Source organism: Corvus cornix, chromosome 19 (assembly GCF_000738735.6).
Source record: "Corvus cornix cornix isolate S_Up_H32 chromosome 19, ASM73873v5, whole genome shotgun sequence".
Classification (NCBI taxonomy): Eukaryota; Metazoa; Chordata; class Aves; order Passeriformes; family Corvidae; genus Corvus; species Corvus cornix.
In genome coordinates this window covers 239,614-255,023 of record NC_046348.1, presented here as the reverse complement: position 1 = coordinate 255,023, position 15,410 = coordinate 239,614, and the positions used below count along the sequence as shown (strand labels likewise).

Here is a 15,410-nt window from a genome sequence, read left to right as displayed (position 1 = left end):
GGCTGTTGCAAGACCCATCACCTGTGGCAGGAGCAGCCACAGGCATTAGATGCAGGAGCAGGGACTGTTAAAAGAGCACAAGGAAAGCTTGAACTCGCATGGCAGAGAATCCTGGAATGGTTTGGATTGAAAGGAACCTTAAAGACTCCACCCCTTGCCACGGGCAGAGACACCTTCCACTATCCCAGGTTGCTTTAGGCTCTACCTCACCTGGCATTGGCCACTTCCAGGGATGGGGCAGCCACAGCTTCCCTGGGCACCCTGTGCCAGGGCCTCACCACCCTCACAGCCAAGAATTTGTTCCCAATATCCCATCTAACCCTGCCGTCTGGCAGTGGGAAGCCATTCCGCCTTGTCCTGTCACTCCAGGCCCTTGTCCAAAGTCGTTCTCTAGTTCTCTTGGAGCCCCTTTAGGCATTGGAGGGGCTCTAAGGTCTCCCCAGAGCCTTCTCCAGGTGAACACCCCAAGGTGTCCCAGCCTGGCTCCAGAGCAGAGGGGCTCCAGCCCTTGGGGTTCACCTACGGGGTTTCATCCTGGCACTGGTGCATATGAGGGGATGCCAGGCGGGGAATTTACCATGTCATTTTTAGCTGTCATTTGGACACCTATTTGCTCCAGCATTTTTCCCTTGGACTGAACTGGGCACCTCCATCCTGCTGGGTCTGCTGGGAGAGAGACCAGCCCTTGGCCCCTCTGCAAACCTGCAGCTCTCTAAAGCCCATGGCTCCATAGCCCTTCTGGGAAGCAGCTGTTTGGGACACAGGGAGGTGGACGGGGTCTCGGTAGCTGGGGTGGGGGGAAGAGAGTTGGGAAGTGGCCTCTGGGGCCAAAGCAAGCAGCCAAACCTGTGGGAGCCCTGGGAGGAGGCAGCTTTGCTGCGAGCCGGCATCGCCCACTCTGCTCCGACCTCTCCCTGCAACCACACGGCACTTAAATACGAACAAGCTCAGGGCTGGAAACTGTCCCCATGCTGGAAGTATGTTGCATATTTCCTATAAATACTTCAGCTGCTGCCTGTTAGCCAGAGGCAGGCGCAGCATCCACATCCCCCTACAGCCCCAGCACTGCTGAGGGGGCTGCAGGCAGGGGCTGGCCTCATGGGATGTGGTCTGGTGCAGGGAAAACACGTGCTGTGGCATTTCCCAACCTATTGCATCCAGTGGTTTCACTTCAGCCGAGTTTGTTCCCCCTTTGCTATCTGGTTGCAACAAAACCGTTCACATTTAAGACTTGTGCTGAGGTGTGTGTGCCTGTACTGTACCCCTGCTCCCCTGTCCGGGTTTACATGGATATAAAGCTCAGGAGAAGGCTTGGGAAGGTCCTGGGAGGTGGTTATGGGCTGGACACTGAGTTGAGCATCACATGTGGCAGTGGTGTTGCCAGGCTCTGCTGTCTCAATTCAAGGGACAAACAAAAGCAGATAATTAAAGTGATTCCTCTGAGGGTGCAACTGAAGGATCACCTAAGGCAAATGTTTGGAGATTCACAAGGGCCTCACGATGCTTTGGGAGAGGGAGGAAGGCACCTGAGAGCATACGCTGAATGTGTTTTGGCACTGTGCTTCATATGAAGCTTCAACTCCCCATTCATGAAGTCTCCAGGGCAGAACTTGGCAACTTTAAAAGGAAATGAGTGGGAGACGTGTTTTATGGTTTCAAACTGAAAGAGAGTAGGTTTGGATTGGGTGTTAGGGAGGAATTCTACCCTGCAAGGGTGGTTGTCCAGAGCAGCTGTGGCTGCCCCATCCCTGGAAGTGTCCAAGGCCAGGTTGGACAGGGCTTGGAGCAACCTGGGATAGTGAAAGGTGTCCCTGCCCATGGCAGGGGGTGGACTCAGATGAGCTTTAAGGTCCCTTCCAACCCAATTCCCTCTGGGATTCTATGATGTATCAACCATCTTCTGAGTCACTGGTGACACTGATCCAGATATGGAAGGGGCTGCAAGTAGAGAAGGGAGGACAAAGTTGGGGGCTGTTGATGGGGGGGTCAGTGGACTCATGGCTGGGGGTAAACGTCCCCATGGATGGGGACAGCTGCTGGGGGCACTGACCCCTGTAAACTTTGGGGCTTGCACTTGGGTGACATTGGAGCTCTGCTTCCTGTGAGCCCAGGGAGCAGCAAGGGTCAGACATGGCAAGATGAACCAGTTCCCAGTACAGTTGTCTCCTTTGCTGACCCTGTTTCCTTCTTCTGGGCGTTGTCTCATCTCGGTGGTGTCAATGTGAGGCAAGAAGGAAGCGACGCCACAACAGAGTATTGTGTGTGTGCAAAGGAAGAGCCAGCCTGGGGTTCCCAGGAGGGTTCCCAGATAACCTGCATGTAAGGATGGGGCCACAGGGGACCCAGGAGACATCTGCAATGATGAGCAAGTTGTCACATAGAGGTTAAGTGTGCAGGTTTACATCCCACTGCCATGATTCATCTGTGCCAGCCCCTCACCTCCCTCATGGTCCAGCATTTCTTTCCCATGTCTAACCTGACCCCACCCTTGTTCAGTTTAACATCATTGTCCTGTGTTGGGGCCCTAGAGGTGGAGGCAGCCCCAGGGGGGTCTCAGAAGACACTTGGCTTTTTGGGCTGTCAGCATATATGGCTGGATCATGTCCCATTTGTCACCCACCAGAATCCCCCAGTCCTCCTCCACAGGGTCATCTCCATCATCCATCCATCCATCCATCCATCCATCCATCCATCCATCCATCCATCCATCCCTCCATCCATCTGTCCATCCATCTGTCCATCCCTCCATCCATCCCTCCCTCCATCGATCCATCCATCCATCCCGCCATCCATCCATCCATCCCTCCATCCACCATCTATGAAATCAGTGATGGTGGAATACACTGAATCACTATGGAGTCAGTGGATCCAGGATATGGAGGGGCTGCAAGTGGAAAAGAGAGGACAAAGTTGGGAGCCATTGGTGGGTAAATGGCCCCATGATGAAGAGAGATGCTGAGAGTGTTTATCCTCACAGACCTCTGGGGTCACCGCAGACCTCCCTAGTCTCTGCTGGCACTAGGGATTGCCATGGCCCAGGTCCATGATCTTGCCCTTAGCCTGACTGAACCTCATGAGGCTCACGTGGACCCACTGCTCCAGCCTGTCTAGCACCTTGTAGATGTCCTCCCTTCCCTCCAGCCCATCAATGGCACCACTCAGCTCAGTCTCACCCTTTCTATGGGTTCCCAACCCTCCACACCAGGTAGGAAACAGGAGTTTCATCTGCCCCTGGTTTGGATGGGAGGATCTACCTGTCTCCTTGAAACATTGGCAGGAGTTGGAAGCAGCGAGGGGGGAGGATGCTGCTTATCCCACCTCTCTCTTTCCCTCTTGCATTTTTAATCCCACTGGCATTGTATTGCTGCTCTCTGAGCTCCTGCTCACCTTGGAGCAGCCCCACTGAGTCGTGTTTCACAGGGCCGTGTGGTTGTTGTAACACCAACAGGGATGGATTGAACAAGGAGCTAAAAATACCAAATGATCGATAATGGCACCATGAACCCAGATTTTGCTTTTTATTTTTTTAAAGAAAATCTCTATATTGACAACACAACCAAGTGGCTTCCTGTAAAGGCAGGAGGGATAATGGAGCTCGGCTCCCTGCCCGCACACGGGGCTGGCAGCGACCCGCAGCCCTCTGTCCACGAGGATCCTGTGGTCTGCCCTGGGAGCCCTTCATGGATCTCCTGCCCGGGGTGATGTGGAAGGGCTGCTCTCCTCCCTGCTTTCCATGCTGGTCCAGTCATGGTGAGCAGCTGGGAGAGCTTGGTGCTGAAATAGCCCCCGGTCTGCCCACTCCTGCCTGCTCCTGCACGCTCTGTGCCGGCACAGCCCTGGGCACAGCCGCCAGCCCTGGCCCCGTGCCTGCTTCAGCCTGATCTGCTTTTTCCTCTCGCTTTCACATGTCCAGGAAACTGCAGCATTACAAGGATTTGAAAATGGCCTTGAGCTTTTTAAGCACTGCTCCCAAGCGGATATTTTTCCTAAATCAAGATTTGCAAGATTTGGGCATTAGCCAGCCAGGGGGATTTCCAGAAGTGTTGGAGCAGCCAAACACCCTTTAAATCTGCCTCCATGCAGTGCAGGGTTGAGGCTGGAAGTGGCTGGTTCATGAGGACAGTGACCATTTGGAGACATTTTTTACATCACCAGTGTCAGCATGAGGGTTTTCCAGAGCTTGTTCATTGATGGATCTCTTTGGAAAATCACAGTGGGTTGGGATCAGGCCTGAGGGATTTGGCTGTACTGCAGTGTCCGAGTCCAGAGAAACTCATCACACCTCCAGCTCCTGCCAGTGCTGTTCCATCCCTATATCCTGACTAATCCATGATAGGGTGCTGGCAGTGGGGAAGGTGCCTGGTGCAGGTCTTGGCTCTGTTTTGGAAAGACATGGAGCAGTGCAGGAAAGCTGATCCCTGTTAGAATGTTCTAACATCCCATTCAGTGGGGAAAAAAGCCATTGCCACCAATGTGGTGACAGCAAGGCAGGTTTTTCCTCTAAGTCCCACTATCCCAAACACTGCTGGTGCCCAGCATTCACTCCCTGCTCCTAAAGTGCAAGCTCCTCACACAGCCAGTGCTGCTCATGCAGCTCCAAGGATGATCCAGACACCAAACTCAGCCTAACCCAGCCTCCTCAGCACATCCCCCAAGGGAGTGCTCCAGGGCTGGAAAGCTGCTGGAAAGAGCTGAAACCTGAAAAACAGACAATAAATTGTTTTGTAAGTGCTTGGTGGTTTTCCCAGTGAACCTGCTGTTCTATCTAGAGCTCTGAAAATCCCAGGATCCTGGAGCTCCCCTATCAGAACAGTGCTTCAGCAGCATTGGGCAGGTGTAAGCTGTGGAGCAGAATTAGTTTATGGTGAGCTGGGGAGCTGGGTTTAAACTGCTCCTACACTGGAGGAGCTGGGAAAAAATACCATTCTCTGAGGAAAATGAATTTAGGAGTCTGAATCTAAGGGGTTGGTTGAGAGCACAGCTCCGACTTGGTTTCTCTCCTTGGGGAAGACTTGGGAAATAACAGAGAGATCAAGAGGGAGCAACAGATATTATTAGTCATCCAGGAGGGAGGCGGCTGCAGGGGAAGAGGGTTTTTAGTAGAGTATTTTTAGACCTGGTAAAATGAACAGAAGGAGAGGAAAAAAGAGGGAAGGAGACCTTTGAGAGGCACATAAATGCTCTCTGGAGCAGCTTGGCCCAGGCTTCCCACTCCTGCCCTAAGCATCAGCTCAGGCAGAGATTTGCTCCAACAGAAATCAGAGATGTAAAAGCAATAAAAGCCAAAGCCTTAGAGAGCATTTCCGAGGAGCCTCTCTGGGCTGCAATGACAAAAGCCCACACTTGCTGAGACATTTTACCCTAATTCCCATCATTTTAATGGGAGGCGATTGCTGAAGTAGAGTTTAAAAGCTGCTTGCAGAGCCTCTGGCGGGTGGGGGAAGATGCTGATTGTCTCTTCTTTTTTCATCCGTCGTGATCCGGACCACACATACCATTCTGGAAGCTGGCAGGAAAGTCACAGAGCTGCAGGAGGATGGAGGGTGCTTCCAGGGTGGAGAAAAGGGACTTGGAGTGAAGCACCCAACGAGATTCAGTACAGCCAGGGGGAGAGGAGGGATCTCCACTTCTCCAGATCAGACCAGAGGATGATGAATGAAGGCCCTTAGGGGACAGGGTGAAGCAAGGAGCTGCCTCCCCCCTGGTTGGTTCTCTGGGGAAGCAGCCCTCACTACTCCCTGTGGGAATGGCTCCTTCCTACCCCAGTGGAGGCAGTGCCTGTGATGCCCTGCAGTTGTTCAGCAGCCCCATCAGTGCATCCCTCCTAATTCCCTCCATCCCACCTGGAGAGGCTTGCTAGGGCCTCTGCAAGCACATCCCGAATTGTGGAGATAGGATGCAGCCCTGGAGAGGGTTGCTGGAGCCTGAGATGAAGCGTGTGGTTTTGCACATCTGACTGGGATACTCTGTATATCCCCTGCTCTTCGGGGGAACCCCTGGGAATAATCCAAGAGCAGAGTGGGGCCAAGGAATGCCTCTTCACCCTTGTGTCCTCACAGTGATGCAGTGAACCACAGCAAGGAACTCTCCTGGGAAGAGCATGAAATTCCTTCCACCTCAGTGGATCCCTGAAGTGGTGGGATTTGTCCCCATAGGCTGCACTGGCCTTTCTTGAGCCCTGGAATGGTTGGGTGCTGTCATTCCTGCTCAGTGCTTCCAGCTTCCCTGGCCGCTCTGGAACTGGTGTTTCCCTTTGCTCTGAGGATCCTCCCAAAATTGCTTTTAAGTTAATTTCCAGATTTTCTCCTCGAGCTGCCTTGGCTCTTAGTTTTGCCCCCTGGCTGAAGCTCCCCCCATGCTGTGAAGCCAGGTGGATTTGGAGCTCTCTGCCTTTGCCCCAAGTGCTTCCTGGTGGTGTCCAAACTCTGGGCTTGCTGGAGCAGCTCAGCCATAAGGAATACACAACAGTGGCCTCGGATACTCAGATGTCCCAGCTCTGCAAGAGACCCTGGATAGCAGCTATAACCACCTTCCCCCTGAGCTGAGCATTTTGTTCAGGGGGGAGCTGGTCTGAAAGCTTGGTTTGGAAAAATAAGGTTAATGATGATGAGCTGATTTTAATTTGGGGGATTGAGGAGGGATGCTGGGAGCACAAAGCCTGTGAGTGGGGGGTGGGCAGTCTGGCATGACTGCATGCGGGTTCCAGTGGCACTACAGCATGTCACCACTAACTATGAAAAAATGGATGTATCCTGCTTATTCTTTTAGAGGCTATTTTCCATGCGGGGGCCATTGTAGAGAAAGTCCCATCCATCCTGTGCGTGTGGGAGGAACTGGGTTTAGTCCAGATGCTCTTTGGCTTTGGCTGTGCTCTTTGCATACCTGCCTTAAGGTCTCTTCATGCAAATGAGCCATTAATACTTGATGACCAAGTGCTAATTGCAGCACTGTGGCCTCTGGAAGCTGTGGCTTGGCTTCTCTTGGTGACTCCAGAGATGGTGCCCTGGAAATTCTGGACTGCACCTCCAGGATATCCTGGGGCAGCAGGCAGCAGCAGTCGTGGCATTGAGTTCAGAGCGATGCTAAACCCAGCTAAGGGGGAATTAATTAATTCCAGGATCCCTTTAAGCTGGGGGGAACACTAGGCTGGTGGGTGGGCTGCACAGCAAGGATCCAAGCTCTTACTTTTCATGTTGAGAACATGGCTGGGAGTCTCACGCTGAGGGGTTTCACTGGGGGGAGGGCACAAAACCTGGCCCCATGATGGCACCTGTGACAGGAGCAGGTACCTGCAACAGGGGCAGGTGCCTGCCCTGATTGCAGAGCATTGACCTGTGCTCATTCCCAGGCTCAGAACAGGATCCAGACTCTGCTCCCGAAGGAATTTGGCTGCTGCTTAAAACCATCTGGTCCAGCAAAACATATTTAGTCCAGCAAAAAACCTGTGAGCTGTGTGCTCTGAGACAAGCAGTGCTGCCAAGCAGTGCTCCGTTCATCTGTCTGTCCATCCCAGGGATCTCATAGGGGCTTTAACAGCTACCTGAGGAAAATACAGCCTGGTCTTGGCCCTAAAAGCTCCCCCAAGGCTGGGATGAACTGGGTGGTTGCGGAGCTGGGTGTTGGGAGAGTGCAGGGGTGGCAGTGCTCTGTCCCCTCTGGGATGTGGGATCCTGTTATCTCATTAAGAGAGGCCAAGTCACCATCCCGGAGTAAGTGGCTGAGCTGTGACTAGACTGCAGTAATCCCAAGGGATTAGTGTGTTGGCTGGGCTGGCCCTGCAGCAGCACTTAGTTCTTCGGGCTCTGAAGCGTCTCCTCCACCGGCAAGCCAAGGGCCCCGCCAGTGCTTTGGGATTGCTTTTAGGAGATTCACTGAGTAATAGAAGAATTGTTTGTGTTTCTTTTGTGCCTCCAATCAGAAAATGTTCCTTGAGCACAAGGAGGAGCTGGGAAAAACCAAAATCCTCCTGGCCTGGATGTTCTCTTGTCCCTCAGCAGGGTGGTTGTGGCAGTCAGCAAGCTGTGCCTGCCTGTGGGGTGGGCTCGGGCCAGGGGCTTGTTACCACACTGGTTTAATTGCTTTTGTTGTTGGAACCAAGACACCAGCAGCCGAGTGGGCTCTGGAATAAGGGAGCCCTGGGCAGGTCCCAGACAGATCCACCGGTGTAGCTTCACCCCCAGGCACAGAGGTGGGGCAGGGGATAGAGTAGGGGGGGCTGACAGGGAATGGACATGGGGACACACACAGGGGTAGGGAGTCTGACAGGCAGTAAGAGAGGGGTCTGGCAGTGGAGTAGAGGGTCAGGCGGTGGGGCAGGGGATGGAGCAGGACGGTGCAGGTGCTACGAGGGATGAGGCAGGGGATGGGGCAGGAGGCCAGGGATGGGGCAGCAGATCCGGCAGCGGGGCAGAGGTTCGGGTGGGAGTCGTGTAGGGGATGAAGCAGGGATCTGGATGGAGCTCGGCAGTGGGGCAGGAGATGGAGCGGGACGGCGGCGCCGAGAGGTGCGGAGCTCCCCACGCACCCACCGTGCAGCCACCCTCCCCCCGGGTACCCTCTGCCACCGCCCCGGGGCGGGCGCGGGGGCGCGGCGGGGGCGGGCGGGCGGTTCTGCGGGACGGGGACGCGCCCCCCGCGCCCGCCCCCCGCGGGCTCCTTTGTGATTCCGGCCGAGCGCCGCGGCCGCGCCCCCGCCCCGGTCGTGCCGCCCCTCGCGGGAGCGCGCCCCGCGCCCGCCCCCCGCGCCCCCGCCCCGCTCCCCTCCCTCCCGCGCCCCCCCGCTCCCCCGCCCCGCTCCGCCGCCTTTGCCCGGCAGAACCTTCCAGCGCCGCCGCCCCGCGGGGCCGCCGCCATGGGCGCCGCCGCCGCGCCGCGCTGAGCCCGCAGCCGGCCGAGCCCCCGCCGCCCCCGCCATGGAGCTGGGCAAGGTGGTAAGTGCGCGGCCACGGCCACCCCCCGGGGACCCTCGCGCCCCTCCCGGGCTCATTCCTGAAATCGAGGTTCGCATCCAGGGAAACTCCTTCCCGGGGAAGTTCGTTCCCCCCCGATAGCGGCGGTTCCCGGAGGAACATCGCGGGGAGCGGGGATGGTTCGTGTGGCGGGGGGACCCGCCAGCATCTGTGGGGGGCTCGTCTCCGTGGTGCTGCGGCCGGGGCGGGTTCGCTCCCACACACCCGTGTGAATCGTGTTCCCCCAGTCTTCGGCTCGGCCGGCTTCAGGCCGTGCCACGAGCACCCGTGTCCCCACGAGCACTCACTCGTGTCGCCATGCATCCATGTTCCCATGTCCTCAGGAGCACCTGTGTCCCCACATACCTGTATCTCCACGCGCTTGTGTCGCCATGTCCAGTGCTGCTGTCACAGCTCCTCCGGCCCATGGGGACTGCCCCTCACCCAGGTAGAAGGAATGGAAACAAGTTTGGGGCAAGAAGTGGGTTTTTAGGGTCCGTTTCTACAGGGAGCATGGTCACCCCTGCGCTGCTCTCCTGGGAAGAGGGATTTGGCTTTTCCCGGTGCTCCGGCGGGTCCCTCAGATGCAGCATTGAGCCCACATGGTCGTGGCTGCTATTGGCACCATTGCAGGATCCAGACGTCCTGGGGGGATAACAGGGGAGGGATTGCCCCATCCTCCTCCCGGGAGTTGCTGCTCACCCAGAAGCATTGCAAGGAACGATTTCCACCAACACTAGATCCCAGCTTAATTTGGGAATATCCTGCTAGTGCAATGAGCACCGCCGTGTTCCTGCCGGGGTGACGCTTCCCAAGAAAGATGGGTCCTGAATGGCAGCTGATCATAGAAATGCACATCTGGATGTGAGCTCCTTGCATCTGCTCCCCAAATTCTCCATCCTCGCTCCTTTATCTCCTCCTGTTACAAAAAATGCCCAAATCTTTGCATCTGCTGGGAAGCAGAAGACTCTGGTCAGCATGACTGGGAATGTTTCAGGAATGTTTGTAGGTGGTGGAAGACCTTGCTGGACCACTGACACTGTCAGACACAGCCACACTCCCTCCCCAGACAGAAGTCACCACTGCTGGAAGAGATTATCCTTGCATAAAATCCCCATTTAGAATTAAAAGCCTGGATATTGGGGCAGCTCATGAGAAAGGCTCTGGCTGCGGCCAAGCCAGCTGGGCACATGGGGCAGGATTGACAGAGTGCCTTGAGCAGTAATTAAGTGAGGAGAGTAATGAGCAGATGTGCATGTTTTAATGGAGGGATGGGGGTCCTGGGGTCCCTCTGCATTTCTGCCTCTCCTCAGATCCAGCCCCCTGTGATGGGCTTTGGTTGTGCTGTGGGGTTGGAAGTGCTGGCCAGCAGCAGCCTGGGCTCTGAGCTTTACAGTGTCAGCTTCCCTAGTGGTCCCTGTGAGGTCTGGATTCTGTAGCCTTGCTTTTTGCCAGCTGTTCTCCCCAAAATTGCTCCTTACTATCCTTTTTTTCCCCTAAGGTTTATCTGTGTATTGGAAAAGTCCACATTCCTTAAACTGGATTTAAAAATTCCATGTCCAAGTAATTAAACTGTGTAAGTTGTTTATGGCTGGAGAAATCCAGTTGCCCAGCACTCCAGTTGCTGGTTCCCTGTGGTGGGCAGTGATGCGTTCACTGTGGTGAGCTCTCGTCCCTGGTGTTGGTGGAGCCAAACCCTCCCTGGGGTCATTCCAGCTCTCCCCTGCTGGCATCAAGTATCTCACTGGAGCCCTTGGGACCCCCCACAGATTGGTTGGGTGGTTGTGTTCTTTTCCTTTGCCTCGAAGGTGGAGGAGCAGTTGGATCACACTGTCTCATCCTACCCTGTCTCTCCTGATGGTGCGGAACTCGGGATTTTCGCTGGAGGCTCTGGAAGAGCCAACAGTGGGTCAAGTCCTTGCACACGCAGCTCATGGGTGCATCCCCCTGTGGATCCCAACCTCTGCTACCCTCAGGAGGAGCTGGGAGCTGGTGGAATGGGCTGTCCAGGCACACTCCAAATGGACATCCTACAACTTTATTTTGATTTTCCTAGTGGGATAACAGCACTACAGCTCTCAAGGCAAAGGCGTGCAAGTAGTCAGGCATCAGCTTCCAGCCTCGCATGTCTCCTCGTGGTTGGAGACCTCTGAACCTCATATCGCCATTCCATTTCCTGGCTCAGGTGTTTTTTTCCCTGGAAACCCCACCTGTGCTGGAAGAGCTCTGTAACACTCCATCGGGCATTGCTGAGTGCCAGAGGGGCTGGTGGTGTCATCAATCTGAAGTCATCATCCTCCTGGCCTCAGGAGAGCAGACCTGGCGGCAGCAATGCCAGGGCAGGGTCTCTGCTAAGAAGAGCATCATGGTGATGCCACTGGATTCCAGCGTGGCTCACAGAGCCTGTTGCCATCTTCTGACTCTCTTTTGAGGTGTTCCGTGTGCAGGCTGTGGGACAAGGTGACCCCAAACACCTACACTGGTATCACTTGGGATTCAGGGCTGTCTCTGGACACCTTGGTCCTGCTCCTGCCTGCATCTGGGCTGCTGGCATCGGCATGTCCTCCTGGAGAGGGACATCTGAAGCCACTACCACTGGGAGTGACCCCGGTGGATGCAGCAAGGTTTTGGGGTCTCTATCACTGGAGTATGTAGTTGGTTTGGGAAAAATGGTTGTTTTTATGGGCCAAGCAGTGGGAAATCTGAGACTTGTGTCATTTTGGGAATTACTCTCATCTGGAGGGAGCAGGAGGTGAGAAGAGCAGCAGCATCTTCCGGGAGATATTCACACAGCCTGGACAAGGACCTTCATCCCCAGAGCAGCTCCAGGATGTAGCTAGCCAAGAGAGGAGCACTTGCTTTCCAGACTCATGGATTCAGCAGCAGATGCAGCCAAATAACCTGGATTAAGTGGTGGGAAGGTATTTTTCACGTCTTCTGACTTTCTGCTCACAGGAAGCCCATGGGACTGAGTGGGAAGACAGGTTGAGCATCCTCCTATCTAATACATAGAAATATATCCCTGGATTTTACATCCTGTGGGGCTGGCCAGCCCTGCCGGCATTGCTTTCCTGCCTTCCTGGCTCCCTTTCCCTCCGGCTGCTGGCAGCCACAAAGCCAGGCTTGTTCCCTGCTCCTGCTGCTGCTGTCAGGCCACAGGTGCCCAGCATGGGGGGACTGCAGCCACCCCAGTTGTCCCCAGGAGCTCTCACCAGTCCTCAGCAGAGCACTGTACACCCCAGGTATTACCCAGCTGGCTTTGCTCCAGGATTTTGCTGGACAAAACCATTCCCTGAGCCCCATCGAGGCTGGGATTTGCCACTAGCTGCCGGTGGTGGGTGATGTTTAAAGAGAGATGTGCCCTTGGAAGAGCTTGCCTGCGTCCCATGTCCTGCACACCTCCAGGGCCTGACCTGAGCTTTGCTTTACTGGGGTTTGCATTTTAATTAAGCCCATGGATTTTTTTCCAGGCTTGTTGTAGTCAAGTCTCCCTGCTCACTCCCTTCTCCAAAGCTCCTGCGTCTGCAGGGCTTGTGAGCGGTTTTCCGGAGGTATGCTCCATCCCGTCTCTCCATTTATAGAAAGGAATTAAGGAGAAATGAGGGAGCATTACTGAGAGGATTTGCACTGCGACTTACTCAGTTTCTCCAAATAATTTGCAGTAGCTCTGGATTCTTTAATCAACACTCATTTCCTTTTGGAAATGAAAGAAGCGGGAAGGCGTTGTGCTGCTCCTGAGCCAAGCTTGGCTCTGTGCCTCCAAATGGGAAATTTTGGATTCAGGGAGTGAGAGCGTAATCTGGGGTGAACTGGTGGGGAGTGAGGGTGTGTGTGACAGAGGGAAGTGTGTGTTAGGGCTCAGAAAGCCTCTGTCATCCTGACCCTCTCCCTCCATGCAGTTTTGGGCTCCTCTGTCCCTGTCTGGAACCTGCAGAGACACGCCCAGAGAGGTGACATGAGACCTGATCCATGGATCACTGTCCAGCCTGGCAGAGCCCCATGCCCAGGCCTGCCCCAGGTCCTGCCCCACTGAGCTCAGTCCCACATCCTGGCCCTGTGGCTCTGCCAGGGTGGCCGGATGGCAGTGTCACCCTCACACCTCTCCTTGTGCAATGGGCCCCTCTGGACTCTCGTCCCGCTTCCCGCCTGGCCTGTTGCACAAGAGGAAACTCCAGGGTTTCCTGTCCCAGCAGTAGGGTGGGGCGTGGGGCTGCCCCATGTCCCCCATGTCCCCTGCCCTGTTCAGAAAACTGGAGCTGGGCCAGCAGTGCTGCCCAGATGTGTCCTGGTGGGTCAGAAGTTGCCCTCATAGGTTGGAAGCTCATAATTAAATTAGAATTCTGTCAACTACAGGTGTGGGATGGCGGTGGGAAGTGGGATCTCTGAGTCAGGGTGAAAGACCCTCTGTGGGGAAGGGGTCTGGGCTTGCTGTCCAGGCAGCCCCAAATTTCCCTCCATTCTGACCCGATTTTGCAGCCAAATCACCCTCCCTGACCCCACTTGTCCCCTGGAGCTGACAATCCCAGCTTTGGTTTCCTGCTGCTGCTCCGTGCTCTCCCAGTTTGCTGATGTGGGCGCTGCCAGAGACACTGGTATGGAGATTTGGGCATGTCCCAGTTGGCTCCCAGGATGAGACCCCTGCCCTGCACTCCTGGGGATGCAGTGGGAAAGTGGGGTGTCCACAAGGACAGGAAAGTGAGATCCAGCTTTTCCTCAGAAAACCTTTCTGCCTTCCAGAAAGGAAGTCTGTATGTGCTTCAAATGGAGTTGAGGAACTTGGGGATGGAAGCTCCGGGAGGTCCCTGCCCGGATCCAGGAGCTGCCGGCCCCTGTCACCCTCCCACTGTGTCTCCTCACGCTGGGAGGTCACTGGGGCTTCCTTGGTTGGAAAAAAGTGTCCTTGCTTTGCTAGGAAAAGCTGGCACGAAAGAGCAGTTAAACTGGGAGCTCCATTTCTAGCTTTCCCAGGGATGCAGCACTGCTTCCCTCCAGAGACCACCCCTGATCCCGTCGTTCAAGGGCGGCAGGAGCGGACACGTGCTGGCTTCAGGAGAGAGGTGTCTACATCCCACCTCTGGCCATGAGCTTCCACTCCCCAGCTCTGGCTTTGCATTTGGCTTGTTCCTTGTGGTCCAGGATTCCGTTCTGAGGTGTAATGTGCGTTTAAATGCCAATCCTGGCACTCCTCGCTGTGCTGGCTGGTTAATCACAGCTGTCCTGACTGCGTCTTTGGGGCTGCGGACTGGGATTTTGGATGAGGACAAGCTGCCCCTGGAGCTGGATCTGAGGCACGTGTCACAGATGGCTGTTGGGATGCAGGCATCCTGCTCCAAGCCTCTGGGACATGGGCATCCCTCTCCAGACTGGCAGAGGCACCTTCCCAAGCATTTTTTAATGCTGACTTTAATTTTGTGGTTTTCCTGACAAGGGGCTGTGGCTGCTGGGACAGACAGAGCTGCAGAGGTGACTCCCACTCTTGTCCTCATGTGCTGGGAACCTGTTGCCTCCATCCAGCTCCTCAGGAAGGGATGGATGGGTCTCTCCACTGCTGATGTTCCTTTCAGCTCTCCTTAAAAAACCAAGCTGAGATCCAGGTTCTGCTCTGGGTGCCTGGGAGGGGTGTCTTGCAACTGGCAATCTGGGTCCCCTGACACCTCAAAATGAGCCTTCTTCATCTTGCTGATGACCTCCCATGTCACATCCATGGTCCTTACTGGTCACCTCCATGCTCTCCACCCAGAGCCAATAGGGATGGGGCTGCAAACACCACAGAGCAGCACCATCCCTGCAGCAGAACTGGTTCATACTGGGACATCCAGACACGGTTTCAGCTAAGAGGGTGCTTGGCTCTGGGCTGGGGGTGCAGTTGTAAGTGGGGTCTCATCTGTCTCAGGCCGTCATCATTCCCACTCCAGCTGGCACATGTTTTGGTGGCAGAGGGACTTCCTGGGGGTTTGGGCTGTACCCCCTCCCACATTTGGGGCTCCTGTGGGCTCCTCCAGTCCCGCTCAGCACAGAGTCACCAGGGTCCATAGAGATGAAGCCATATGGGGCCACCTCAGAGAGGGCCAGGAAGCAGAGTTGCAGCAAGGATTGCAGTGAGGAAGGCATTGGAATTAATCTCACAGCTTTAATTGGTTTATATCAGTAATGAGCTACTTCTGGCAGTGCTGAGCCAGACGGTTCCTTCCCTTGGCAGCGGGATGTTCACGGAGCAGGTGCCAGGGAAGCACTTGGTGATGTGGGAGCTTGGGGAGAGGGTGACCCTGAGCTGGCATCATTGTGTCCCTGTGTAGGATCAGAAATGGGGTAGACTTAAAAATCCTGCCTGGAAAACCTTTCCAGTAGCTGCCACTGCCTTCCATAGGATAAATGGTGGCTGGCTGTGCCCAGGCTCCTCAGCGTGGACTCCCCAGGGTCCTCAACACCCACATGGCCAGTTCTGCCTGGGGATTCCCCTCC

At 55.3% G+C, this 15,410-nt stretch overlaps 1 protein-coding gene and 1 long non-coding RNA gene across 5 annotated transcripts in view; one reads left to right on the top strand and one right to left on the bottom strand.

The window, feature by feature from the left end:
• Window positions 1-15,410, top strand: part of HIP1 (huntingtin interacting protein 1) — a 44,126-nt gene that overhangs the window by 12,804 nt on the left and 15,912 nt on the right. The window contains exon 1 of one of the 4 annotated variants that reach the window (XM_039562880.1): window positions 8,850-8,930. The exons of the other annotated variants lie outside the window; for them this stretch is intronic. Coding sequence (XP_039418814.1) covers window positions 8,913-8,930 — 18 coding nt within the window. The 5' untranslated portion in view covers window positions 8,850-8,912. Of the gene's footprint in view, window positions 1-8,849; window positions 8,931-15,410 lie in introns of those variants that run through there. 4 annotated transcript variants of the gene reach the window in all.
• LOC109146010 lies at window positions 3,492-10,003 on the bottom strand. The gene is made up of 2 exons (XR_002047764.2): window positions 9,315-10,003; window positions 3,492-4,698 (listed from the first exon to the last, which is right to left on the bottom strand). It is a non-coding gene; the product is annotated as an uncharacterized LOC109146010 (long non-coding RNA).